The 26,135-nt window shown below is 56.6% G+C and overlaps 1 protein-coding gene across 10 annotated transcripts in view; it reads right to left on the reverse strand.

Moving 5' to 3' along the window:
* Positions 1–25,884, reverse strand: part of IGSF21 (immunoglobin superfamily member 21) — a 242,185-nt gene extending 216,301 nt beyond the window's left edge. For 2 of the 10 annotated variants that reach the window (XM_070252282.1, XM_070252317.1), the window contains exon 1: positions 25,787–25,884. Coding sequence is in view for 8 of the 10 variants with exons in the window: in XM_070252290.1 (XP_070108391.1) it covers positions 25,103–25,172 (70 nt within the window). In the remaining 2 variants the exon portion in view is untranslated. Of the gene's footprint in view, positions 1–25,102; positions 25,561–25,786 lie in introns of those variants that run through there. The other 8 variants (XM_070252280.1, XM_070252277.1, XM_070252290.1 and 5 more) reach the window with 7 other exon arrangements.
* Positions 25,885–26,135: the final 251 nt, after the last annotated feature.

Consider the following 26,135-nt stretch of genomic DNA (forward strand, 5'->3'; position numbering starts at 1 on the left):
CATTCACAGTGAGCAGATGTTGGCTCTGGTGGGGAGCTGTGGCTGGGCACTGACAGCGTCTGCTACCCCACTAGCCCCATCTCACAGATGGGGAAACTGAGGCCCAGAGCATCCAGGTAACTAGGCCCAGGTCACAGAGCCAGCACACTGTGGGCCTCAAACCTGGGGATCTGCCCAGAGCCTGAGACCATAACCACAGAGCCACACTGCCCCACGGGACTCCCCTCCCCACAGGAGGGCAGGAGGCCAGGGAACGGTGAAGGGTAGAGGCAGAGAGGAAGGAGCCAAGACTCGCTGGGAGGAGAGCCGGGCAGGTGCCTCACCTGGGAGCCCCGAGATGCGCCGGGCGCTGGGATGCACCAGGGAGCCCCAATGCCTCATCGCCAGGCAGCGCCCCCACAGAGCCCTGGGCTCTGGGGCCAAATCAGGCTCCCCTCCGTCTGGTGCAATGACCACGTTTTCCAGCCCAAGCTAGAATTTCCAGTTAGACTCAGCTTTCCAGTGGGAAGGGCAGAGTGAATTTACTCACGCGAAGAGTCTCACAAAGGTTTGAACGTTAGCGCACATCTCGTTATCTATGCCACAAATAGTCTTTACTGAAAAGGATAAGAAAATGCTTGCACCCAGGCCCCTCCTGGAGAAGCCAGACGAGACAGGCTCTGTGCCCAGGAGGGGTGAGAGCTGGCACGGGACGTGCTGGGGCCAACGGTTCCCAATGTGGGTGTTCGAGTCCCAGCCAGGACTGAGCACGGAGCGGGTGCTTATCAAGTGTTTGATGACTGAGTGACGGGATCTAAAGCCCAACTCTCCCACAGACTCTGAGCGTGGCCCTCTCTGTGCCTCAGTTTCCTCATCTGCAGGAAGAGGCCAGTAAGGTCCATGGAAAGGAGATCAGGTGAGGTCATGCACCGAGGCCCTTAGCGGGAGCCGGGCCCACAGGAAGTGCTCAGTTAACGACACAGTAATGGGAGGGAGGGAGCAGACCATGGGCGGGCGCCTGGGGTGTCGTCATCTAAGAGGAGACGCTGACATGGGTGTTGCCTGGCCCCCGTGTGACAGGCCAGAACCGTAAGGCCCCACTGTGCCCCAGAGAGACCCTAGTCAATGAGGGGTGGGGACTGGTGGATAAATACCCCAGCTTCCTCGCCCCTGAGGGGTGGCCATCCTGAGGTTTGTCCCACACGGCTCTCAGCCCATCCCAGCCACACCTTGTTCATCATCCTTCCTCTTCCCGTCTCACTCACCCCCTCCCCTGCTGGTGTTTCCCCAGGAAACAGACTACCTGCACCTGAATCCTTGTCTCAGGCTCAGGCTCTGCCTTGGTGGAAACCCCAAGTGTAAGTAATGACAATCATGGTAGTCATACGGCCCCCAGCACTAAATACCTGAGAAGGAAGGACCGTGTGTGTGGTCCTACCCTCCACCCTGCTCACTTCTCAGGCCGTCGTAAGGATCGATTGAGATAAACAGCAGGACCAAGCTGAGGAAAAGAAGAGAGGGAGCCCACACGTCCCAGGAGGGATTACGATATTTCCATGGTGAGATGAGGATCGCAAAGCTCGCTGCTTCTGCAGCCCACGTGGGGCTCAGACACAGACAGTCTCCACCCTGTTCATCCCGCTGGGCCCCACCCATCCCGCTGGGCCCATTCTCTTCAGCCCCGACCCCGGGGCAGACACACACTTCCCTGAAACAGACCCAACCCCCTCAGCCTCAGCCGTGACGCAGAGATCACCCCCCAGGCTGGGAGCCTGGGGGGCCCAGGCAGGGAGAAGAGGGGTGAGTGTCCCGCAGCTCCTGTCCCCAAGTCAGGCCCCGTCCAAGGCTCAGTCCTGCCAGGTACCCACTGGCCATCCTGGAACAGGTCACTCTTGCTCTGAGCCTGTTCCTCCTCTAAAAGGTGTAGGACAAGACAGTAGCAGAGCTCAGGATGAGAGCCAGGAGCTAGACCCCCAGAGATGGAATCCTGGCCCTGTTACTCACTAGCTGTGTGGCCTGGAGTCAATGACTTAACCTCTCTGTGCTTCTGTTTCCTCATTTATAAAATGGAGAAAATAATAGAGTCTAACTCATGGAGTCTTTAGTGCAGGTTAAACACATTAATATTTATAAAGTGCTTATAAGAGTGCCTGGCACACAGTAAGTACTACATAAATATTTGTTAAATAAACACCAACAGCGCTTCCCTCAAAGGGTTGTGGTGGAATCACCAGATGATAAATACATGAAAATCCTTCCTACGTGGTACAAATCCATGCAAAATATATTATAGTTATGAATTCTCTTTATATCTTCATTTCCCAAAAGTAGCTTTGCTCAGTGGGCTTTGTAGCAAAGGACACAGAGAAGCTACTTTGAAGTTCCCCAGAGCCAGGTGTGAAATACGGCGCCAACCCTCACCAGGCGGGGGACCTTGAGAAAGTGGCTTCATGCCTCGGAGCCTCAGTTTCTTCATCAAGGATAGTCCTGGCTCCCTTCTCTTAGTGGGAGGTGAGAATTAGGGGAAGACAGGGCCCGGCCCCCCGAGGCGCACCGTGAACGTGAGTTCCTCTCCCCAGTTCCCCGAAGGGAGTCGCTTTGCTTTGGGGGTTCATGTGCCCCCCTGTAACTGGAGCCTGATACACCAGTTCACTGGGCTGGTGGGAGGGTGCACGGGCTGATGCACATGAAAGCTTGAAGCCCAGGCCTGGGCGAGAGCCTGTGCCAGTGACAGCCCCCTTTTCTTCCAGAAAAATCTGTTGATCAATCTGAATCGCAGAGAATCCTCTGATCTCCCAGACATGGCCGTGGGACTCTTTGTAGGATTTCTCTGCCTCGCCGTGATGGACTGAGGCCCCCGTCTCGCTGAGCAGCCTGGGTGGGGGAGGCAGCCAGCTCAGAGCTCAGTCTTGCTGCCTGTGGTTCCTGGGGTGGAGGACAAGATCTAGGTGCCTGGAATCTTCAGGACCTGAGGATCGATCCTGAAGGTGTGGGCTGGACAGGCCTTTGGGGATCAGGGGCACTAAGGAGTACAGACCAACACCAACGTCCATCCTCCCCAGCCTAGAGAAGCCCAAAGATGTTTGTCAAAAGGCTCTGCCTGCTTCAGCCTAATGTGTTTGCCTAAATGCTTATGTCCCAGATAAGAGGCCTGGAGATGAGCAGATAGCGCCCATGAGTCATTAACCCTCCCCCCGGGAGCTGGGCTGGTACCACAGCTGGGCCTAGAGAAGAGCCAGACCAGGTGACAGCATTTCTGCCCCGGAAGCTTCTGAGACCCTGTCTACAAGGGACCGGAACAGATGACAGCCCCACCCCCTCACCTTCCAGATGGGGAACATGAGGCCCAGAGAGGGCAAGGAACCTGGTGAGGCAACCCAACCAGAGTGGAACCAAGTGTCTACACTGTTGATGCAAAACTCATCTCCCCCAGATAATGTGTGGTGGAGATGCCAGAGGTGAGAGTTAAGGTGACTCAAAGCCGGAGATGACTTCCTTCCGTTCTGTCTTCATTCTCTTGCTCCCCATTCATTCACTCATTCATTCATTCATCAACAAAGAGTGATTGGCGGGCGCTCTCCTAGGTGCTGAAACATACGACATCGTCTCCCACCTCCCACCGCTCATAGCTCCTTGCAGGTGTGCACCACGCCTGTGCTCTCACTGCTCCATCCCTGAAGCCGGGCATGGAGTAAAAGCTTGATGAAGACTTCCTTCATACATGATTTATCGCATTTAATTCTCACCTTCAAAGGAAACATTCTTATTCTCATTTTACCGTTAGGAAACTGAGGCTCTGAGAGGTAACACGACCGACGCATGTAGTCATTAATGACTGCATTCACTCGAGAAATAAATATTGGTTGTACACCTACGATGTGCCAGCAGTGAACAAGCAGATGAGGCCATCCAGGGTCTTCCAGCCCAACAGAGGACTCAGCTGTGGTCAAATGGCAAATGTGCTGAGGATGCGTAATTGTAAACCAAGACGGGAGGCAGGGGAGGAAGGGCCATTATTTTGTATTCTGAGCTGCGTGGATCTGAAGCCTGTTTCATGGGTGATCAGGTGGTGGTGGGAAGGTCTGAAGGGGGGAGGGTGGCATTTGTCTGATGCAGATATTGGGGCTCAGAGAGGTGAAGTGACTTGCCCAGGGCCACACAGCAGGTGTTTGATGAAGCTGGAGTTCAAGCCCAGTCACTCTGCAAACCCATATCTCTTTCCACCACATCAGGGAATTGAGAAAGACCTGAGACAGGACTCGAATCAGAAAGGTTGTGCTGGTCAGCAGAGGCCAGATGGGGCTGGGAGCCCTGGCTCCCCACAGTCTGGGCACCCGGGCACAGAGGCCTGGCTTCACCCCCCAGCCTCAGTGAATGGATGTCTTGAAGCCAATTCCAGCTTCCTCTGCCCCCTCCTTATGGAGACACTAATTTTAGCCAGCCACAAAGTCAGCCCGAGCTTTTAAAAACGGACTGATTTATGCCTTTTCTTAATTGCTCCAAAAAAGTGTTTTGCATCTAGTGGGAGAGAGAATGAATATAACTCTATTTAGGTTAAAAATTTAAAGCCAAATTCTCACTGGTCTGGCAAGAAGAGAGGAATGCACTTAACCCTGTCTCGGTGGTCCCCTCCTGGTCCTTCCTCCGCCTGCTCAGAGCCTCCATGTCTGCCCCAGAGGTCCAGACCCTGCCTGGAGAGAAAGCAGGGGAACACCAGCCACTCAAATAACGGCAGGGCACTTTTTAAGGATGGTCTGGAGAGATCAGCAAAATCCTTTCCTGAGAACTCCAACAGGCTTCCAGGTCCCAGAATCCACTGATGGGACACGAGTCTGCAGTCATTTCCCAGTTCTGGGAGTTAGCACATATACAGGTCATCTCCACCATTCCTCTGTCTGCAGGCTGGGGCTACCAAGGCCCAGCTCGGGTTCATACACTGACCTGGTGCAGAGAGTGGAACTGAGGAAGATGAGTGTCCCGTCCCTAAGCCCCTTGTCACTCAAAGGCTGGATCTCATGGGTTTTCCCACGGCTGTTGCTGGGGGATGGTCGGTGCTACAGCAGAAAGGATTCGGGCCTTCAGTGTCCAGAGATGGGGTCAAATCCTGGTCCGCTAGGACCTGAGTGAGTCCTTCACTCTCTGTAACTGTTCCCCTCCATGCATAGGGACAAGGTGCTTACGTTGATGGCTTTTGGGAGGACTAATGGCCACGTCATGCCCCTCAATGTGCTACTCGGCTGTGGGGGGCACTCACAGGCCGGCTCCCCATCACCCTCCCGCTCCGTCCTCTTGCTCACACCTCCCACCCACCCAGAGGTGCCTGCTCCTCCCCTTGACCCACTGCAGGTTTCTCAGCCTCTGAGCCTCCACCGTGGGCGGGGGCACGGCTAGGCCCAGCACTGGACTCAGAGCCCCATCCAGGCCCGGCAGTTGGACCGACATCCAACCCGGAGCCCTCCATTCACAGAGGGGAGGGGGCGCACAGTAGGACTAAGTCTGGCAGAGATGCTTGGGGAGACTGGAGGGCCCCCCCAGCTGACCCAGTCCTCCCTTCTCCTCTCCCATCCCCCCAGCTTCTCCCAACAGGGTCAAAGTTCTCCACCCTGGTGCAATCCCAGACGGTCCAAGCGCCTGCCGCTTTCTCTCCCTCCTTCCCGGCTGAGGCCCCGTGAGGGAGGTCTCTCCCGCCTCGCTCCCCGTAAGGCTGGACCACTAATAAGATTAAAACGTATCTCCCTCTTACAGCATCGATTCATAGCACTGATTTACTGTTGCTTCTTGGCTGCCACAAAACGGACGTGCAGGCCGCCACCTTAATCTCTCTCCACCTCCTCGCGGCCGGGTAATAACTGCTAATTAATACCTTTCTGCTGCCCGACGCCGGCCGGCTCCGAGAGCCATCCATACTCTGCGGCTCCCTGCCTCCAGCAAACTCATCCCACCCGTGTGAGGCTCCAGCCCAGACGCTGGGGGTCCGAGGTGGAACAGGGGGCGCTGAGAGCGGGCTGTCCGTCTCCTCGTCCTCCCACTGGACACACAGATGCATACAGCCAGCGAGCAAGAGGTGGCAGCTAATTCAGAAGGGACAGAGTCGGACAGACCTTGGTTCAAATCCCAGCTCCTCCTCACGCCAGCTATGAGGCACACATCTCTGAGTCTCAGCCCCTCACCTCTGAAATGGAGGGAGCCACACGGCCCGGCTCCTGGAGCTCTGCGAGGATTAAATGGGAGCAGGTCAAGAACGTGCCTGACACAGCCCCTGGCCTCCTGCTTCCTCAGACCTTTGCCCCAGGGCTGAAGGGGGTACCGTGATGGGCCAGCTGATGTCAAGGAACGATAAGTGGCCAATTCCTAGTGACAGGGAGCAGGGCCCACGGAAAGCCCCATTGGGAGAAGGAGTCAGCTACAAACACACGGCCTGGCTAGAAGACATGAGAGTGGAGCTGAACCAGACTTTTCTCCTTCCTTTCATCTCAAAAGACACCTCCTCCAAGAAGCCTTCCTTGACCACCCAATCTAGAGAAGCTGCTTTGCCCCCAGCCCCTCAGTACCCTGTGGCACTGCTGCATTCTCCTCTCAGTACAGCACCATCTGGAGCGGGGTCGTTTATCTGTTTATTTCTGCCTCGTCCCCCGCAATGTCAGCCCCACGAAGCCAAGGCTCTGGGTGTCTTGTGGGCGCATGGAAGGACATCAGTAAGTATTTGATAAGTGAATAAGGAGACTTCCATTAGTATTAGCTAATAATAATGACAATGATAAGCAAGATTATAACTTCCCTCTCCCCTCGAATGAAGATCTGATTAAATGCCCTCTCTCCTTCATGCCAGATCCCATTAAAAACCATTGCCACCATTTAGTAAATGTCTACCAGGCGTCAGATGCCTGTGCGATCCCCCCAACGAGGCAGATATCATCACTCCCATTTTACAGATGAGAACTGAGGCTCAGGACAGTTATGCGCCTTGCCCCCAATGACACATCTAGCAGGTGACTCAGCTGCCATTCAGATCCGGGTGGGCCACACTCTACACACTCCGCCTGGCCCCCTGATACGGCACAGGACCCCCACCGGGAGGAAGTGGAGAGCAGCTTCTCCACCGGAAATACCTGATGCCAGGGCTTTCCTCCTGGCTCCCAGATTGAAACCAAGAGCCCGCTGACAGCACGGTATTCCCACCGGTCACTGGTGGATAGAACACGGGCAGCCTGGGGAGGGACGTCAGCTTGCCCTTGGATCTGCACGGGGAGCATGGGAAGGGGCAAGACACACAGGACTAGGAGCATCTAATGTGCTGTGTGACTTTGGACTTGCCCCTCCACCTCTCTGAACCAGTTCCATCCAAGGGTAGCTGCGGGACCAGATGGGGCTGTGTGAACACACAGCGTGATCATTCTAAATCCTCGGTCTGTCCCCACCTGCAGGATCCCCTTTATTCATCAACACCTGACAGCCTGGCTGGGGCTCTGCTCTGCGGGGGAAGGGCTAGGGGCTGGGGTGGCAGCTGTCCGCCTGCTCGGCTGCGGAGAGGTGGCAGTGGAGGAGGGAGAGGAAGCCCCGGCCCGGGCCTGGCAGATGTGCCAGCGGGAGCCACACAGGCGCTTTTAATAAAACATAACGAAGTGTGGGATCATAAAACATTTTGTCTAATTCCAGGCTCCCACGAGGGTGGGAAGACCAGTGGGCCAGCCGAGGAGAGGGTTATAGGGGTGCTCTGAGGCTGGGCCGGGGGGGGGTGTACAATGGCCCCCATGCCACCTGTCCAGGGTCAGGCGGTGTTTTATCACAGGCCTCCCTTCCAGTTTGGAAAAAGGCAGAAATCAGAGGCTTTTGTCCCAGATTATGGCCCCCTCCTGCTGGTGACCTGGAACAAGTCACTGGCCCCTTTGGGCCTCGATTTCCCCACACATAGAGTGAAAATAGTGTTGAATCTAAACAGAAAAACCCCACACCCTCCTCCAGCCGTGATGGTCCAGGCTTCCTCCCCATCCTCCAAAACACTCATTTTCAAATTCCTTCCCTCAAAGTCAAGCTTCAGTAGAAGCCCCGTCTCTGAAACAGGCAAAGCAGGGCTCCTGGCCTGACTTAGGACAAGGGCCCGTCAACTATCACTCTGACCACATTCTGGCCGCCCAATGATGCCAGGGGGTACCTCTGTGGGAAACTGGGGTTCCAAAGAGCACGGTTTGAAAACCATGAGTCAGCTGAATCCTGCCAAACCCTCCCTTCCCCCAAGACCCAGCTCCTCCCCCAGAACCTCACCGGAGGCCCACCTGACTGTGCACTCCCTAGTCACTGCCACACCCGTCCTGGCTCTCCCCATCCCCAGACTCACTGCAGACAGCGGCTGTGCTTATTCACAGCCCCAGGGCCTGGATGTAGTAGATGTTCAAGAAATAGGGCCTGTCCCTGACTTTCCCATCACTCTTACCAGGCCTTCTTCTCCATCGAGGTTATCACTGCCCGCCCTTCGGTCACACGTTCATGTGTGCTCTCTGCCTAGTCATGCGCTCTGCAAGGCGAGCTCCAGAAGGGCAGGCTTTGTCTTTATCTATCACCACTGTATCTCAGTGCCCAGCACTCTACCTGCAACATAGGAAGGGTCCTATTTTTCAGATGAGTGGATGGATGGACGGATGGATGGATGGTGGGTGGATGAATGAGTGGGTGGGTGGATGGATGGATGGATGGTGGATGGATGGATGGATGGATGGATGGATGAGTGGATGGGTGGATGGATGAGTGGATGGGTGGATGGATGGATGGATGCATGGATGGGTGGGTGGGTGGATGGATGGATGCATGGATGGATGGATGGGTGGATGGATGAGTGGATGGGTGGATGGATGGATGGATGCATGGATGGGTGGGTGGGTGGATGGATGGGTGGATGAGTGGGTGGGTGGATGGTGGATGGGTGGATGGATGGATGAATGGGTGGGTGGAAGGAAGGGTGGATGAGTGGGTTGGTGGATGGAGGATAGGTGGATGGATGGATGGATGGGAGGGTGGATGGATGGATGGGTGGGTGGATGGATGGGTCGATGGGTGGGTCAATGGATGGTCAAAAGAAGGTGGGAATGAATTCTCCCTTCCTTCCCTGAACAGGTAAATCTCTGCCAGACCCAACTGGCTCACTCAGAGTTCACAGTGTCTTTGGCCGGAATCTCCAAGGAGGCTCTAAGCAACAGGAGGGCAACTTTATCCTTCCTCCAGATTCCAGGCTCTCATTAGTTCCATAAACACTTGCTGATGGTTGCTCTGTGCCAGAACCACGCCAGGCACAGGGGACATGAAGACGAGTCACAAACGACCTCTGTACCCTATATGCTGTGAACACAGTAGGTAGACGGAAAGTATCTGAGTAAATAGTGAATGAATGAAGTAATATCTAAGGCGAGACCTGAATGACGAACAGGACTGAGTCCAAAGAAGGAGGTGAGTTCCAGCAGAGGGAACAGCACATGCAAAGACCCTGGGGCAGAGAGGAGCACCATGTCTTCAGTACTGAGGTCCTGTGTAGCAGAAGGACAGGGCTTTTGGTCCAGCCGTATGTTTCCCCAGTGGTTCACCTCAGGCAGCACCCCAGTGATCTTTCCAGAAGATCCCTCTGAGGCTACGCTTTCTGGGGGATGAGGAGGAAGGGAGACCAGCTGCAGACCCGCCCATCGCCATGGACACATCTCCCTGGTCACCCCCACGCCCACCAAACCCCACACTCATCTGCTCAGACCCACACACTGCACTAAATATAACCATCGCAAATGCCTCTTCCGTCTCCTTTCCCAGGGAAATAACATTGTTTAAGTAAAGCCCTTGAAATTTTAAAGAGCGGATTGCATGCGCTATGCAGGAAGCTTTTAGCAGCATGCTGGAAAGAAAGAAGAATAATAACGTAGCCAGAGACAACAGAGCAGAACCGAACTGCCACCCGGCGACTGCTGAGGTAGGTGGGCCAGGCCCCTGGCCTTCCACAGTGGCCCAGCTACAGAGCCCAGGGCCAGCTCCGGCTGCTGATGGAGCTCCCGCCCCTAAAGCTACATAGGATCAGGAGGGGAGGTCCCAAAAGCTCTAGAATCACAAAAGGTCAAGTTGGAAGGGATCACTGGCAGAGAGCATAGAAAGCAGTTACAACATGAGACGTCCTCGGTTCAAAACTCCGCGTGGCCACTTACCGCTATGCAATCCTGAGCAAGGGGCTTAACCTCTCTGGTGATAGATGACTTTCCCCAACACCTCAGGCAGATTAATTATTCCCTCTCTGCGTTCCTGCAAGGACTTGGTAGCTATTTCAATTTTAGAATTTCCAGCATTATTCTGTAATTTATTTGTTGGCCTGCCTAGCTGCCCCAGGAGACCGTGAACACCTTGAGGACAGACGCTGGGTCTTATTGGGCCCTCCTGCGGTGCCGGCCCAAGCAGAGGGCCCGACCCAGAGCAGGTGCTGGTGAACGGAATTGAGAAACGGCTGTTGAATGGAACTGAAGTGAGGCCAAGTCTGTGCTCTGAGGAGGTGAGTGGCTATTGGTGTCACTGACACAGCTGCTGTTCAGGGAGGTCCACTGGAGGCAAGATGCTTCATCCCACAGGTGGGAACTGGGGGTATCAAATATGTCTTAAAGGAAATATTCTGGACATAGATGGGACTGTCCTTCCCAATCTTATTCCCCGTCAAAGAATCTTAGAACCCGATCGTTCAGACTGACCCCCTCATTTTATGGACCTAAGACTCAGGGGAGAGGGGTGAGTCACGCAGCAAGTTAAAGGAGAGGTTGAAATCGGATCCTGGGGCTCATAACTCCAAGGCTGGCGCCCTTTCTACCAAACCGGTGTTTTCCACTGTGGCTCTCAGGATGCTGCTAGGTGGTGTGGAAAAGCTTTTTAAAAAATTCAAATAGTCACATGTTTATTTTAATATGAACAAAGAAAAATATATACACTCAGCATAACACACCTATACGTTATACCTTTGCACAAAACAAATCAAAAAAGAGGGAACTAATGCAAATTTGATTTTAAGGAAATGGTGATGTAAGTAATAGTTCAAATGGGATGTAGATATGACCAACGTGGTGAAGGGCAGACCAAAGTCTGGCGGTCTCTGCAGTGTGCCCACGCTCGGACCAGGGAGTGCGTCAGAGCTGGCTGACCAGAAGGCAGCACTGCCACCACCCAGGGAGAGAGACACATGGGTGACAAAAGCCACCGCTGAGACCCAGGAGCCAGAGGTGGCACCCCAGTGCTAGGATGGAGGGAGGCCCCGCGGCCAGCATGGAGGGAGGACCAGCCCGCAGGACATGACCCCATACTCAACTGGAGAATGAGTCCTCATTCATGTCAACGGAACAGTCAGGTAGACAGAAAGGGGGCTGAATAAAGCAATGTCACCTTGGCCAACTTGGAAACGAGACCCAAGGGGGCTGTTGGTGGAGTTTTTCCTAAGGCGTGTTTATCCCCACTGAGCAGTCGACGCCCCCCCAGAGGGTCACACTGCCACTGAGCCAGGAGGCAGGGGCAGGGCAAATAGCAGGGCTGGCGGAAGACAGCGGTGTCGACGGACGGCGTGTTGGCGGCGGGCAGGGGCGCTGTGCCCTGCCCGGAGCCCTTTAGAGAATGAGCCAGAGAAGAAATTGCCACTGGTATTTGTCACGGCAATTTCAGCAAAGCACGGACGGTGTAAGCATCTCGTGAATCTCAACTGGCAAAATTAGTCCTCATCAAAGTCAATTTGAACAGTCAAGGTAGATGGAAAAAAGACGGGACAAAGGAAAACAGAGGGGCAAGAGGGAAGTCCCCTCAGCCAAGTGAGAAGCCTGGAGCCGAGGCAGCTGCGGGTAGAAGTTTTCCCAAGAAATGGTTGTCTCCATTTAGAAGCCAGCTACTCCCCAAACGCCATCCGCTCCAGGAGACGAGCCCTCTAAAGTGGCACGGGCACTTTCAGCTCTCAGGTGAGGGACGAAGAGGTGCTGGTCCAAAGGGCTGACTTGCTCCCTGGGATCCTGCCTCCTCCCCCACCTGCAAGGGGGGAGCAGCCTCCACTGAGAGGGGCTGAGGCTTGGAGAGCACCTTCCTTTCCACTCGGAAGGAGGAGGGAGCGTTGAGCGTGTTCGTGACTGATGTAGACCAGGCTGCACATGGTAGGAGCCAGCGGGGATGGCAGGAAAGATGACCCAAATGGATCTAAGGAGAAAGAATCTCTTTGTGGGAAATAGGGCGGAAAATAGACTGGGGAACGACGAATCAGTGTGCCCTGGGGTGGAGTAATCAATCAGAGAGGCAGACCAGGGGGCAGGGGAGGTGTAGGGACGTTGAAGACTCTAGAGCAGAGACGACACAAAGCAAAGGTCAACCTCAACAGTGGAGAGCGCAGGCATTTCCTCTCTGCAAACCACTGTGCGCTCCCTTCACATTCACCGTGCCCCTGAAAAGCCAGTTCCACCTTCCTAAAGCCCCAGGTTCAGATGCTCATATATATATATATATATATATATATTTTTTTTTTTGGTGAGGAAGATTGGCCCTGAGCTAACATCTGTTGCCAATCTTCCTCTTTTTGCTTGAGGAAGATTGTCACTGAGCTAACATCGGTGCCAGTCTTCCTCCACTTTGTATGTGGGATGCCGCCAAAGCATGGCTTGAGGAGCAGTGTATAGGTCCGCCCCTGGGATCTGAACCCACAAACCCCAGGCCACTGAAGTGGAGTGCATGAGCTTAACAACTATGCCACCAGGCTGGCTCCTCATATCTACTTTTTGGCTTGGGAAAATCTAACATCCAGGACCACACATGGTCCCACTTCCTCATCACAGCCCCTCTGTTGCGTAGGTAGCGCAATCCCCACTTTATCGATGGGAGACTGACACTTCAGCAGGACGGTGCCAGATCTCTGCTGTTTGCTCCCAGCTCGCTCTCCATCCCCCCTCCACTGGCTCTGTGCCTGGGAGGCCCTGCTATATGGGCGTCCACTTGGGTTGGATCCATGGGCGGCACCAGCAAGAGCCTTAAAGGCAGGAGGAGGGTGAGGTTGGGGGACTCCTCCCTCAAGCCCCCTGGCAGGTCCCCAGCAGCTGGCTGCACCCCTCTGCCCAGGGCCACCGTCCCGTCAGGCAGCCCTGTCCACACAGCCCTCTTTCCCGTCTATGGGTGAAAATGGCTCCCCACTGCTCCTCGCCGCCAGGGGCTGCCCCGTGCCCTGCTGCCTGCCCCATGCCCCATGCAAACAGCCCCTTTAATAAGCGCTCCTCAGACGCCCCAGTGGAGCCTGGCGTTTCCTGATGAACCTGATGGCTGTCGAGTGAGTAACAACGGCACTGACCGTGGCTCCCTACTCCGTCTGCCCCCAACGCACGCGCCATTCCGTCTGAACCGGGGTTTCTCAACTGCATGCGTTCGCACCCGCCACCTTCACAGCTTGGCCATATCCGCGTGCCACCTGCTCTCCTCTGTACTTAACATTTTTCTTTAACTCGACTCATTTTTTACTTAAATAAGCCATTTTTAAAGAAAGAGAGAATTTAAATCACTGCCCCAAATGGCACACCAGTCTCACTTGCCTTAAACAGAGGGCGACTGAAAAAGAATTACAACGAAAACAGATCACTGCTATTAAAAGTCTTGCTCCCTCTGGCTCGCTGAAGGCTTGATGCCTGATGTACTTGCTGGAAAGGCGGATTAGCGGGCAGTGGAGGGTGTGAAAAACATGACGTCACCAGCCTGAGGCGTTCTCCTTGGCACAACTGGAAGGACAAGACGAGAAAGGAACAGGGGAAGACCCGCCTCTTCATGATTCCTTGTTATTTTGCCAGTGGGCAGGCCCCACCTAACAAGAAACATTGCCCCAGACCCGGCTGGTTTGACTGAGGAACTGGATTTTGTTTAATTCGGTTGAATAAAAGCTGAGCGCTTTGTTTAGTTGTCATGTAAATGTCAGTCATCAAACACGGCCTGGATGGAACAGCACAGCCCTGGGGTGGAAGCCCCATGAGAGCAAGAACCTGCCTGTTCGTTCTCTGCCGGATTTCTAAAACAGCACGGTGCTGACGCCCAGGACGCATTCAATTAATATTCGCTGCACCAATGAACGAGTCAGTGAATGACTGAATGAATGAATGAATGAACTATGCTGCTTCCTGCAACAAGAAAGGGCTCTCTCTGGGAGTCACACTGCCCTGGGAAGCACAAACTCGTGCCTTTTGGGTAACTGAATCTCTCCCCCTGGGGCTTGCCTTTCCCCTCCCAGCGGGCTCCTCAGGCAGCGACAGGTCTTAGAATCCACCTTCTGATGCTGCCTCTTGGCCTCTTTGTCTCTTCGCCTCCAAGAGGAGCTTGGCCCATTTCTCTGCCACCCAAGCCAACAAAGAAGTCTTTGTGATGTGGGTGCCTTTGCCGCCCCCACCTCACTCCCTGCCGGGGACATCAGGTGCCGGGTGACAATTAACAACTTATCACCTGCTTCTGTAGAACCAGGCCCCTGGCCTTGGGTTATCGTGTGGCCTGAATACCCACTTGACAAAAACCTGCAGCTTGGGCAGTGAGCTCCAGCTCTGGAGCGGATGCCATCCACCCTCTGGCCGTGCCAGCCCCTGTCATCGCCCCGCGAGTGCATCCGCGCCACGCCTGCCCCAGCCCCCGCCCTGCCCAGCATGATGCCAGGGCAGCCATGATGGACGCCTTCCTCTGGGGCAGCCTTAAGGAGAGGGGAGGGAGGGGCGGTGCTGGGAGATAATGGAGGCGCCAATGACTGGACTGGTGACAAACAACCCCATCGGAGGAGCGAGAGTGCCTCTGCAGAAAGAAACAAAAGGGCAAAGGGAACAGCTTGGCAAAGGGACAAAAAAGCCCAATGGCTCAGCTGCCTCGCTCCCTGGCGACTCCCAAGTCGTTCCTGCGATTTACGAGTCTGGGGGGTCACTCCCCACTGCAGCCCACCAAGATCCCCGCCCAAGTCTGGGGGACCCTGATGCTCCCCCATGCAAGGCTCTCATCATGGTGGGTCTGCCTGATGTGCCCTGGGCTGGCCCCCAGGGCCTTGAAGGAGAAGGCCGGGCCCCACGTCATGCACAGCGTGTGCACCGACAGAAGAGTCTGTCCTCTCCCCGGCCTCAGTGTTCTCAGCTTTAAAATGGGGAGAGGAGACAATGCAGATGATGGCTCAGCTCCCGTCTGGCCCTGACGCTCTGTAACTCCATGCCTGAGGACTCGCTTAGTGCTCAATGCCGGGAACCTGCCTGGTATCCCTTCCTCCTGGGCATCGGAACTTGTAAACACTTCTTCCCCTTCACGTGGGGAGATTCCACCACAGGGCAGGAAGCCAAACATCATTACAGCAGTGGCAGCCACTTTTCACGCACCAACTGTGTGCCAGGCACCGTGCAGGAGGGCCCCTACTCTTCCCAGCAGCCCCCACCCTGCGAGACCACCATGACGAGCTGCCAGTTCAGCTGGAGAAATCGAGGCTGAAAGTAACAAAGAGGGTACCTGAGTTCACGTGCTGGATAAGCAGTGGAGATGGGATCCAAACCCTGGTCACACCCTAGAGCCCATGCCCCCTGGGGAACTAGAAGCTTCTCCCCAGGACAAGCTACTCCCATCGCTCTTGGTTCAGGTCCATGTATATGCACCGGCTGGAGAAGCCCCATTGCAGGCCAGGCGATCTCGGCAGGGCCTTGCAGGAGCCTGGCTTCCCCTCCTTGCCGGGTCTGGACACTCTGGGACAGGCGGCAGACTCCGGATAACGGCATGTCTTCCTGGAGGCCGTTGTCTCGTTGGGCACCCCAGAGCAATCATTTATAACCCGCTGGAGGTTCCAAAGAGTTTCCAGCTTCAGGTGGCCCAGAAAAGCCAAATTAATCTTCCCAGGGCACTGCTCTGGGAACACCACTCCTCTCTCTTCAACTGCTCCCCACGGCCCCCGGGCTCAACTCCAGACCCCTCGCCCTGGCACACGGGGCTCTGCCAACAGCTCCAGCCTCATTCCCAGCTTCTCCGCGAGTGCTTTAGAGTCAGGTGAGGCCAGCTGCCTCCCTGCCTCCCAGCTCTCGCACAGCCAGGCAGGATTCTGAGTCCCTCCTCCAGGCCTTTGCACCTGCCGTTCCCCCTGCCTGGGATTTCCTCCTTACGTGTCAAGATCAAGATGGCTTCAATCCGTCAGCGCCTTCCTGGGCCACTCCCTGTCATCCCCAAGGATTTATGCTGGAGTCCCTGTGTAGGCATTTATTACACGTGATCTTTTATTGTTCTCAAATGCATTCATGCTGTGTGGGGCAGCCAACAGCCTGAAATTCCTTAAGGCGGGGTCTGTGCCAGTCCAGAATGAGCCTGGATCCCCTGACTGGGCCCCGAAGTCAGCTTCCAGGGCAGGGAGCAGAAAGCGGGAGCCCACTCTGCCTCGCCCAGAGACTCCAGGGCCGGCTGAGCCTACCGCGGGGTTCAGGAGCAAGGGAGGGTCAAGGACTGAGGCCTGATTACACACCAGGTGCATCATGTATTATCTCATTTATCCCCACAACACCGTCCATTTTCAAAAGACAAGGAAACTGTGACTCAGAGAGGCAGTGACTTGCCCAAGGATACTCTGCTAGGAAGCGGCCCTGCTGCGACTCGAACCCAGTTCAGATGGAAACCAAAGTACATTAACACCAGGTGGCTGCTCCACAGAGACGGTGATGGAGGAAGGAAGGCCATGCCCAGTGCTGTGCTGGTAAGAGTGACAACCAGCTCCGGGGTGGGGGAGCCCCGATCTGTAGTGTTAGCTGATTTCTGTGGTGTGAATACTCCCACTGATCAGTTTCAAGCTGTAAACTCAGAGTTGGAAAGAGAAGCACGATCAAGGCCTGGGTGTGAATGCAGCTCGCCCCTCACTAGCAGTGGGACCTTCGGCAAATCACACGACGTCTCTAAGCCTCATTCCTCATCTGCAAAATGGGAGTCTCTGGGGGGAGTTAATATGACATCGTGTGTGAACATGGCTGCCACAGGGCTTGGCACACAGTAGCTGCTCAGTGCATGCTTTTTTCCTTCCTTCCTTTCTTCCCCAAATCTCCTCACCCATCACCAATCAAGGGCAGCACCCTCCCCCCCCACCCCATCCTGAGGAGAACCCAGAAGGAACAGGAAGCCCTCTGGTCTTCCCACCAACTTCTCCTGTTGGCTCATCCCCCAGATGCCAGTCACGATGCCAACATGAGTGATGGTGGGCAGAGCTGGACCATGAACACACCCTCACACCAGAAAGGACTTCCGGAGGTGACTGAGCTGGACCAGGAAACAGGCCCAGGCCTAGTGTCTGGACCAAACCACTCAGGTTCAGAGGAGACATCATTCATTCATTCAACAAACACATCTTCAGGATTTGCTCAGAGCCAGGGCCCACGCAAGGGCTGGAGGGGCAGGGATCCCACCCTCAAGAGCCCTCTGTCCAGTAGGGAGACCAACCCACGACCATCTCCAGCCCCAGAGGAGGGTCGTTTCAACAGTGTTGCTCAAAGTGCCACTGCCAGCACTCTTAGGGGACACCTGGGTCAGCAGGGGTGGCGCGAGGGGGAGGCAGTGTAGAGGGCAGGAAGCGGGCAACAGAAAAGACTTGGAGGGAGGTTGAAGGAGCCGGGGGCAGTGCTGGCTGAGGACAGATGCCTGCCTGCTCTCTGAGCCAAGAAAGGGCAGAAGTCAGGGTGGAGGGGAAGCTAAGGCCAGAAACCTCAGCAGGCCAAGTCTGTGGGGTGGAGAGACGGCCATGGGCACATCAGCATGCTCGCCTGGGGACAGAGGATGTCACACCCATCTGGACGGCAGTGGAGGATGGAGGAGGGCAGTGGAGGATGGAGGAGGCCGTATCTGCAAAGTGGCTGCAACAGCACCCAGCCCACAGCGCCTGCTTATTGGTCAAAGTGTCCTTATTGGTCAAAGGGCACTGACCTGTCTCATTCGGACCCCTGGGGGCTGACGGAAGCAGTGCAGTGAGTGGGGGAGGGAAGGAAGGCTGGGTGTGCAGCCACCAAGCCCAGCTTCCAGTCCAACCACTTCCTGCCACTACTTTTTCATCTCCCTGAGCCTCAGTTTCCCTGGTCTCTTTAATGGGCACAAGAGTAACCATCTTCATGTCTGACGAGGACTAAGTGGAGCGATGGGTATGGAAGCATTTTGTCAACTCTCAAGTCCTACTGGCAGCTCGGGAGTCAGGATGGGGGGAGTCACAGTCTCCACCACTTTGAGGACCTGAGAGTCTTCAGAAAGACAGATGTGGTTCCAGGGGCAGAACTTTCTGAACAGGCAGTTCACTTGTGAATCCGGCCTAAGCTCCATGCACAAGAAGCCTTGTCACACACGGTTCTGTAGAAAGGCATGTACCCTGGGGCCGGCCCGGTGGCGCAGCAGTTAAGTATGCACATTCTGCTTCGGCGGCCAGGGGTTCACCGGTTCAGATCCCAGGTGCGGACATGGCACCACTTGGCACGCCATGCTGTGGCAGGAGTCCCACGTAGAAAGTAGAGGAAGATGGGCACGATGTGAGCTCAGGGCCAGTCTTCCTCAGCAAAAAGAGGAGGATTGGCAGCATGTTAGCTCTAGCTCAGGGCTAATCTTCCTCAAAAAAACAGAAAGGCCTGTACCCAGCCCTCTTCTAAACCAGGGTGCACACGTCTAAAGGCCAAAGGTGGCTTATTCATCGCAACAGCCAACCTTTATTGAGCACTCACTGTGTGCTCTGTGAGGAAGTTTCAATAGTGAGCAGAACAAGATGGGGCCCCTTGCCTTCACGGAGCTTCTAGTCGACTAGGGCTGGGGGTGGGAGGGTCACGGTGAGGCTGGCTCCACCCCTGCTTTTCTCAGAAACAAACCATTTGGGTCTTGGACTGCACTCAATCTGGGGGGGACAACACCTTGGGCCTCCAGGGAAAGATGGGGAGCAAGCAGGGAAATCGGTCACCCCCAGCCAGCAGGCCATGAACCATCCTCCAGGTGTTGCCAAGCGTGGCTGACCAGCAAGGCTAAGGCTCATCACCCCTGGGGAGGGAATGAGGTGGGGTCCTTTTCTTGCAAACAGCACAAACTGACTCTGGACAACTCGAGCCAAAAAACGTAACTGGTGGGAGCTTATGGGGAATTGCACAGAACGCAAGGACAAGCTGAAGCCCCAGGCATCTGGGGCACCCACGCCGCTGGAGCTACAGCAGGTCTGGCGGAAGCACGGTTAATCCTGGTAACAGCCATCAGTGCCCAAAGGACTGAGCTAAGAGCACTGTGTGTAAGGACTCGCTCCCTGCTCAGCACCCTGGGAGACAGGTCCCATCATTACTAGGTCCGGGAAACCAGCAAAGTACAGTTTCTTGGGGCCCCCACCAGCACGGGGAACTTTCCAGAGGTTCTCCAGCTTCCTCCGCTCAATATTCAGATTCCAGGGAAAGTGTGTCTGACGGCTCATCTGGGGGTGCCTCACCCGATTGTGCCACCTACCAAGACGGCATGCAGGTGGAGAGTGTGCATAATTCCCCAAAGCAAAGCTGGTGTGTTGCCAGGAGATGTAGGCATGGCTGGTGGATTCCTTTCCTGGGTGTCCCAATGTCCTTTCCTCCTCCTTTGGGCTGCTGCTCTGCACACCTCCTGCTCCATGCATGTTGTATTTATTTGCTCCGTCTATGGAATCTCGGCCAGCAGGCCTTGGTGGTCACGGGCCCCTTGGCTACTGGACTCCACTGAAAGGGTGCAGGTGGCTTCTAGAATCCCAGCCCCCAGGTCCTCCCCAGGAACTTTATTCTACTGACAGAGGGCTCTCAGGAAGAGAAATCATGTAGTTCACCACCACTGACATTTATCGTTTAAGTGAAGATTTTGCATCCTCTTGCAAATGGTAGAGGCTGCTGCATTCCTCCTTCCAGTGATGAAAAAATAAACAGTTTCTCCTCTCCTCTGGGAGCAGCAGTGTCTCGAGATTGCATCAGACCGGGATTTGAAACCCCCAGTTCTTCCACTTAGAAGATCCTGAGCCTCGTTCATTATTTAAGAAAGAAGAGAAAAGAAGGAAGGAAGAGAGAGAAAGATCCTGGGCCTCTCGTCCTCATCTGCAAAACCTGGCTAACGATACGCCTTGCAGACTGTGGAGAGCATCTAACGCAGCAAGAACATCTAGTAGGTGTGCAGTACATGGTGGCTACCAGGAACATCACTCTTCCTTCTCCCAGTCCTCAACTAGACTCTGGGGAGATAACCTGGAGGTGAGCTGGTCCCACCATGCTGCGTCCTGCCTCCAGCTCTCTGCTCATGCAGGTTTCCCTCCTGGTACGTTTCCCTCCCTAGAGCTCGGCTTATGAACGTCCTCTCTTTACTTCAAGGTCCAGCTCAAATTCTCCCTTCCCTCTGAAGCATCCCCTTAATGCCCCAAGTAACCACTCCTCCCCCAAGAACTTCCTGAAGGGGAGATCAGTTCATTTGGCATCTAGCAGGTTATCAACACATTTCCCCTGGATTGTCACTCATCTTTTCGGGAATGTGCCCAACCTCTCACCCCACTGCGATGAGGGTCACCGTCATAGGTCTTTCTCTTTTCAGATGTGCCCTGCCCACAACAGACGCCCACTCATCCTCTCAATGATGATGAGGGCATTCAGGGACACTCCTCTCCCATCTGTGCAGATGGACCCACTGGATAATCCTATCTCAATGAGGGTTTGGGAAGCAGTAAAACACCCAGACCCGGGAGTGGATACACTGCCACTGTCCTTATGGCTGGAGCTGGGGATGTGACCAAGGTCCCTTCTCACTAGGAGACAGCAGAGCGGAAGGAAAGAGTCAGATGGTCCTGGGTCTGAATCTCTGCTCACCACCTACTGACTGGGTGACCTTGGACAAGTCACTTAGCCTCTCTGAACCTTGGTTTCCTTATCTGCAAAATAGGGCTAATTTTACCTCTCAGGGTGGCTGTAAGGATTAAATGAGACAAGAACAACAAAGCACATGGCACAGTGCTTGGCATACAGTGAGAGCTCAGTTAGTGCCAGAGATAGAGCCCCTCCCTCTCTCTAAGTGAAGAATCCATTCTCCACTAAGCTGTAAACACCATAAGGGCAGGGACTCCCTTCCCACGCTCAGGGCCCCGTCCCCAGTGCTTAGCACCATGCCTGGCACATAGTCAGTATACAATAAACACTTGTTGGGTGTTTGCATAAAATCACGCATAAGTGAATTTCAAGTGACCTGGGGATATAGCAGAGGGGCACTGGGTGGTAAGCCAGGTGAGACGCCTACACAGACCCTAGGGCACCCAGTTAACAGAACTAACCAGCCTCCTCTTTGTTGGGCCTCTGCCTTTGGAGGCATGACCGCTGTAACCCAGAAACCGGAGTAGGTCACTTAAACTCCTCCATCTCCCTCCCCCGCCCCCGGGCCCCTCCTGCAACTGCAGTGAAGTTCAAGTGTGTGTGACAGATGTTCTGCAAAGTCAGGGTAGCTGGCCAATCTAAGGCATCACTGGTACCTTGCCCCCACAAAGGAATTCTGGGGAGCCTGAGAGAGGGAACATTGGAAGGAAAGAGGGAGCCTGAGGCTGGACCAGGCAGGAGCTGGAAGGAGCCCTAACTCCAGTCACTAACAAGTCTTAAAACCCTGAGCCTCAGTTTCCTAATCTGTGACAAGAGGAGCTTAAACCCATCTTGCAGCCTGCGTGAGGTCTTCGCAGCAGCTAGCGCGAGCTTCACACACTGCAGCTGATCCATATAATCGTGGCTATTGAGGAAACGAAAGCCCAGCTGTGATATTAGGAAAGGAGCAATCTCAATTGCTTAAGGAGACTTGTGTGGAAGGACCCCGTATCGACCAGGCAGCTCTCCTCTTGCGTCTACCATCTTGCCCAAGGCATTAGAGTTTTAGGGGGGTGATCATCAGTTCCCACTCTAAAAGGGTTCTCCTGCTAAAAAATAGAAGTTTCAGAACCACTGAAGTAAGTGATCTCGGAGGTCGCTTCCAGCTCTAACATTTTCTGCACTTAAAAAGCAAAAACTAGTAAAACGTCTGGGGGAGGGGAAGCCAGTTTGCATCCGGGGAGGGAAGGGGGCGGAGCTTATGGCTGGGGGCGGGGCGGCTGGGGCCCGGGCGGAGCAGCCTGCGCGGGGCTGGGTCCTTAAATCTCCTGCCTGGGGCTGAGAAGGAACCGTGCTGGGTCCAGGCGTGAGGTGGGGGTGGGGAAGGGGGATGAATATATAGAGTCTCCACACCAGCTCGCGCGCGCACAGCCCCCGCAGTCTCCGTGCCCAGCCGAGCCAGCCCCGCCATCCCTCCCACCAGCTGACACGCGGCTGAGAAGAGAGAAGCGGCCAGGCTCTCGCTGGGGCCTTTGACTCGCCCTAACTGGGCGTGCCCACTCCCTAATCTTCGCGGAGAATTTCCCAGGGGGAAAGAGGCAGATCCAAGAACCACTCTCCTCCCCCGCCCTCCCCCCCAATCCCCGGTGCCCTCTGTCTGCCCCGCCACTACACAGGCACAAATGCAGGACTTCCTCCCCAGAAGCGCCCGGGCCAGGTAAATTCCTGGGTGATCTGGGAGACCCAAGAAACGTGAGTGTCTCCCCTGGAGAGTCAGATACTGGGGAGTGGGGAGCCAGGGGCAGGACTCCCCTCTTCCAGTGCGCGGACACACCTCTCCAAAGTTGAGCCCCTTTGCTCTGCGACCCATAGGGGCAGCACGGGCGAGGGCGCACTGGCCGTGTCCCTATCTAGTAGTGACCGCCATCGCCCCCCACTGGGCAGGAACGTTTCTGAATGCTTGCCCTGGATTCTACCCTCCCCGCCTCCGAGGCAGCGCCTGGCAGATGGCCCGGCGAAGCCAACTGCCAGGTGCATGGTTCCCGTCACATCCAGGAAGGGCGCCCTCCTCCGGCAAGCCGGCCTCTTGCATCTCGCACGGACCCTTCTCGTGCCCCCGCCCCCTCGTGGGCGTGAAGGGGAACCGGGAAGGAGGGACCCCACCCTCGTGCAAGCTCGGCTCCTCTGCGGAGGAGAGAGGGCTCCCTGGCGGCCCGGGACCCCCGCCCGCGCCCCGGGCTTGGAAAGTTTCCTGTCTGCGATCCCGGTCGGCGCTCCTCCTTCGCCCGGGGCAGCGGCGCTCAGAGGCCACGCCGGCTTCCCCGACCCAGACGCGCTCTCCCCGGCGCCCGAGCCCCCGCCTCCCGCAGCTGCAGAGGCGGCCGAGGGCAGCGGAGGCGCCAGGACGCCGGGTCAGCTCTCTGCGGTTCGGCAGCCCGGAGAAGGCTGCTCGCAGGGTCTGGGGAGAGCTCGCAGGGTGGGGTCTGGACGGAGCGGGGTTTCCCACCAACGTCTTTCCCATCAGTCGCCGTCCCCACCCCTGTGGTGTCTCTCTGTTCTGTGTATTCTGGGGAGAAAGGATGCTCCCCTCCCGTCCCCAGCGCACACCCCAGCTCCCTGCAGTGTCCAGGTGAGTGCTCCGGTGGTTTTCAACAAAGCCCAGCGCACTCTCGGTAGCGCCGGAACCCGGACCTGCCCCCCACCCCCACCCCATAACCTTTCCCTCTAGAGGCATCCAAGGGAGGGAGCACTCATCCCAAAGTTGGGGGGAGATTTTAATCCACTTTGAAAGACTCTTGCTCCAAGGGAAGGGGGACAAAGTACGGGGTTGGCATTCCCTCTGGGCTACTCCAATCCCTCCCCCCTCTCTGCCAGCAGGACCACCATTCAGGCTCCAATTCTGCAGCTTCGCCCATCCGCAGACCCAGCGCTCTCCAAGGACCTCCGGGTAGAAGGCGGTGGGGTTATTTTAGGCGGGGCACCCCTTCCCGGCAGGCACTCTCAGAACCTGGCTAGGGCCCTCCCAGTAGGACAAGGCATATGGCAGAGGACAGCACTGACCCCCCACCTATCCCGCCCCCATCACGCTGTTGGGGTATGGACTGACACTTTACTGGTCTCAGTGGCTACTTTTTGGCACCCCGCGTCTCTCTCTCCCTCCGCGGTTGAACCAGGCTGTGGCTCCCGCCGGGCTGGTCCTCGGCACCCAGGTTTGGCACTAGGCTTAGGGGGGAATCGATGACACGGACCCTCTAGTCTCCGCGCCCGCGGCTCTTCGCTGGTCCCGCCTCCCTGCCGCCAGGCTCATAGCCAACGCGTCGGCTCACTGCCCAAAAGGTGCCGGGGTCGCCAGGTTCGACTACTGGCATCACTTAAGACCCACCAGGCGGCGCCCGGCGGGAGGCACCGAAGGGGCTGCGAACCCCAGACTCTGGAGCTGCGCAGCCACCGGTCGCTCGCTCTGGAGACCCCGCTCAGCTTCAACCCCCTTCCAGCTGGCTCAGCCCAGCCTGGGACCAAGTCCACGCGGGACACACACACACCGCTGCTCACACCTCCTCAGCCCCCGGTCGCATTCATACCTCCCTCCACACTAGAACCACACACTCCATCGCATGCACACATACTCCCGACCCACGAAGCGACACAACCTCACGCGCCTGAATCTTCACACATCCTAGATACACACACTCCTGCCCAAGTGTCACATTCTCACCTCCTATGCACACACACTCCCCCCCGCCACAGAAATACAGCCATCAGCTGTCACACACCCCTAGAGAGACCCGCATACTTGGGACACGCGTGAAACGCCACACCTCACATGCTCCCCGCCCTTTAACACGCTCACACATGCAATGACACGAGCTCACACACTTCACGTCCTCACCTAGCAGCTGGCACCCGCTCACACCCCCAACCAGTCACTCTTTCTCACACACACACCTTCTCCGTGTAACTGACAGACACTCAAACACCCCTCCAGACACTCGCTCGCTCACACACCATCACACACACTCACATCTCTAAATACACTCCTGCACCCTCTCCACACAGCTCCTCCCCGGACACCCTCAGACATAGACGCAACAAAGACACACGCTCCTACACACACACACACGCACACACACACCCTGGCACAGACCCACGAGCGCTCTCTCCTCCGGAGACACGCTCCCTCCCTCGCCAAGCCGACCGGCTCCACAGGCCCCCAGGCCAGGAGCGGTGCTGGGACCCCGAGCCTCTCAAGAGCGACCCCGACCCGCGCCCTTCCCCGCGGCCCGCCCTCGCGCGCGTCCCCAGCTGGGGCTCCGGCCCGGCGCCCGCGCACTCACCGCGCGCCAGGTCCAGGATCGCGGCGAGCAGCAGGCAGACGCAGCCGCGGAGGCTCGGGGCGGCTCGCATGGTGCCCGGGAGCTGGCGGCGGTGGCGGGGCGGCGGCGGCGGTGGCAGAGGGAGCGCGGGCGGCGGGTCCCCTCGCCATGGGCTCAGGCGCGCTCCTGCCTCCGGCCGCCGGCCGCGACGGTGGTGGGCAGCGTGGGGCGCCGCGGGGGCGCCCCCATGCCGCCGCGGCCGGGTCGCCGGGCTCGACTCGGCTCGGGCTTTGCGGGGCGCCGCGACCCTCGCGCTCGGGGAGTCCTCCGGTCGCGCCGCGGCTCCCAGCTCCCCGACTCCCAGGCTGCGCGCGGCGCCCACCGCGGCCCGGAGTCGAAGAGGCTGCAGCGCCGGAGTTTGGAGCCGAATCGCGCTCTCTCTGCCTCGCGCTCGCCTCTCTCGGCGGCGCGAGCACCCCCTCCCCGCGCCCTCCCTTCCGTCCCTCCCCCTCTCCCCGCCCTCCCGTTGCCGCGCTCTCCGCTGTATTATACAGACTTTTCTTTAATCCTTTCTGGGCTGTTCGGCCCTCGTCCGCTAAGCCGATTTATTGCAGAGAGAAGGAGAGCTCACCCCCTCCCGGGCCCCCTCCCCCTCCTCCCCGTCTCCCTCCCCTCTCCTCCCCCCAGGCTCCCCCCCTCACTCACAACTCGCTTGCTGCCCTCAGCTTCATAACCCTCCCCAGCTGACCCAGCACCTCTGCCCTCCGGAAGCCAAGCTCCATCTGATTCCCTCCACCTAATCCCATTCCTGAGACCAACCCCCTCCCACCCAGCGATGGAGGGAGGCACCTCCCGTGAGAAGCGATGCCTTCGTGGAGCAGAGCAGGCAGGGTGTGGCCCAAGAGTGCTGGCCTTGCCACCTATTACTGCCCTTAGAAGGATTAGGGGCATCAGTGTTGTGAAACTTCCCAAATTACGGCTGCCCGCCCCCAGGAGCCCACGGAGGTGCAATATGTTTTGTCCTTTCTTCCAAGAATAGCCACGTTCTTGGATC

This window comes from Equus caballus, chromosome 2, assembly GCF_041296265.1.
Source record: "Equus caballus isolate H_3958 breed thoroughbred chromosome 2, TB-T2T, whole genome shotgun sequence".
In the NCBI taxonomy this organism is placed as follows: Eukaryota; Metazoa; Chordata; class Mammalia; order Perissodactyla; family Equidae; genus Equus; species Equus caballus.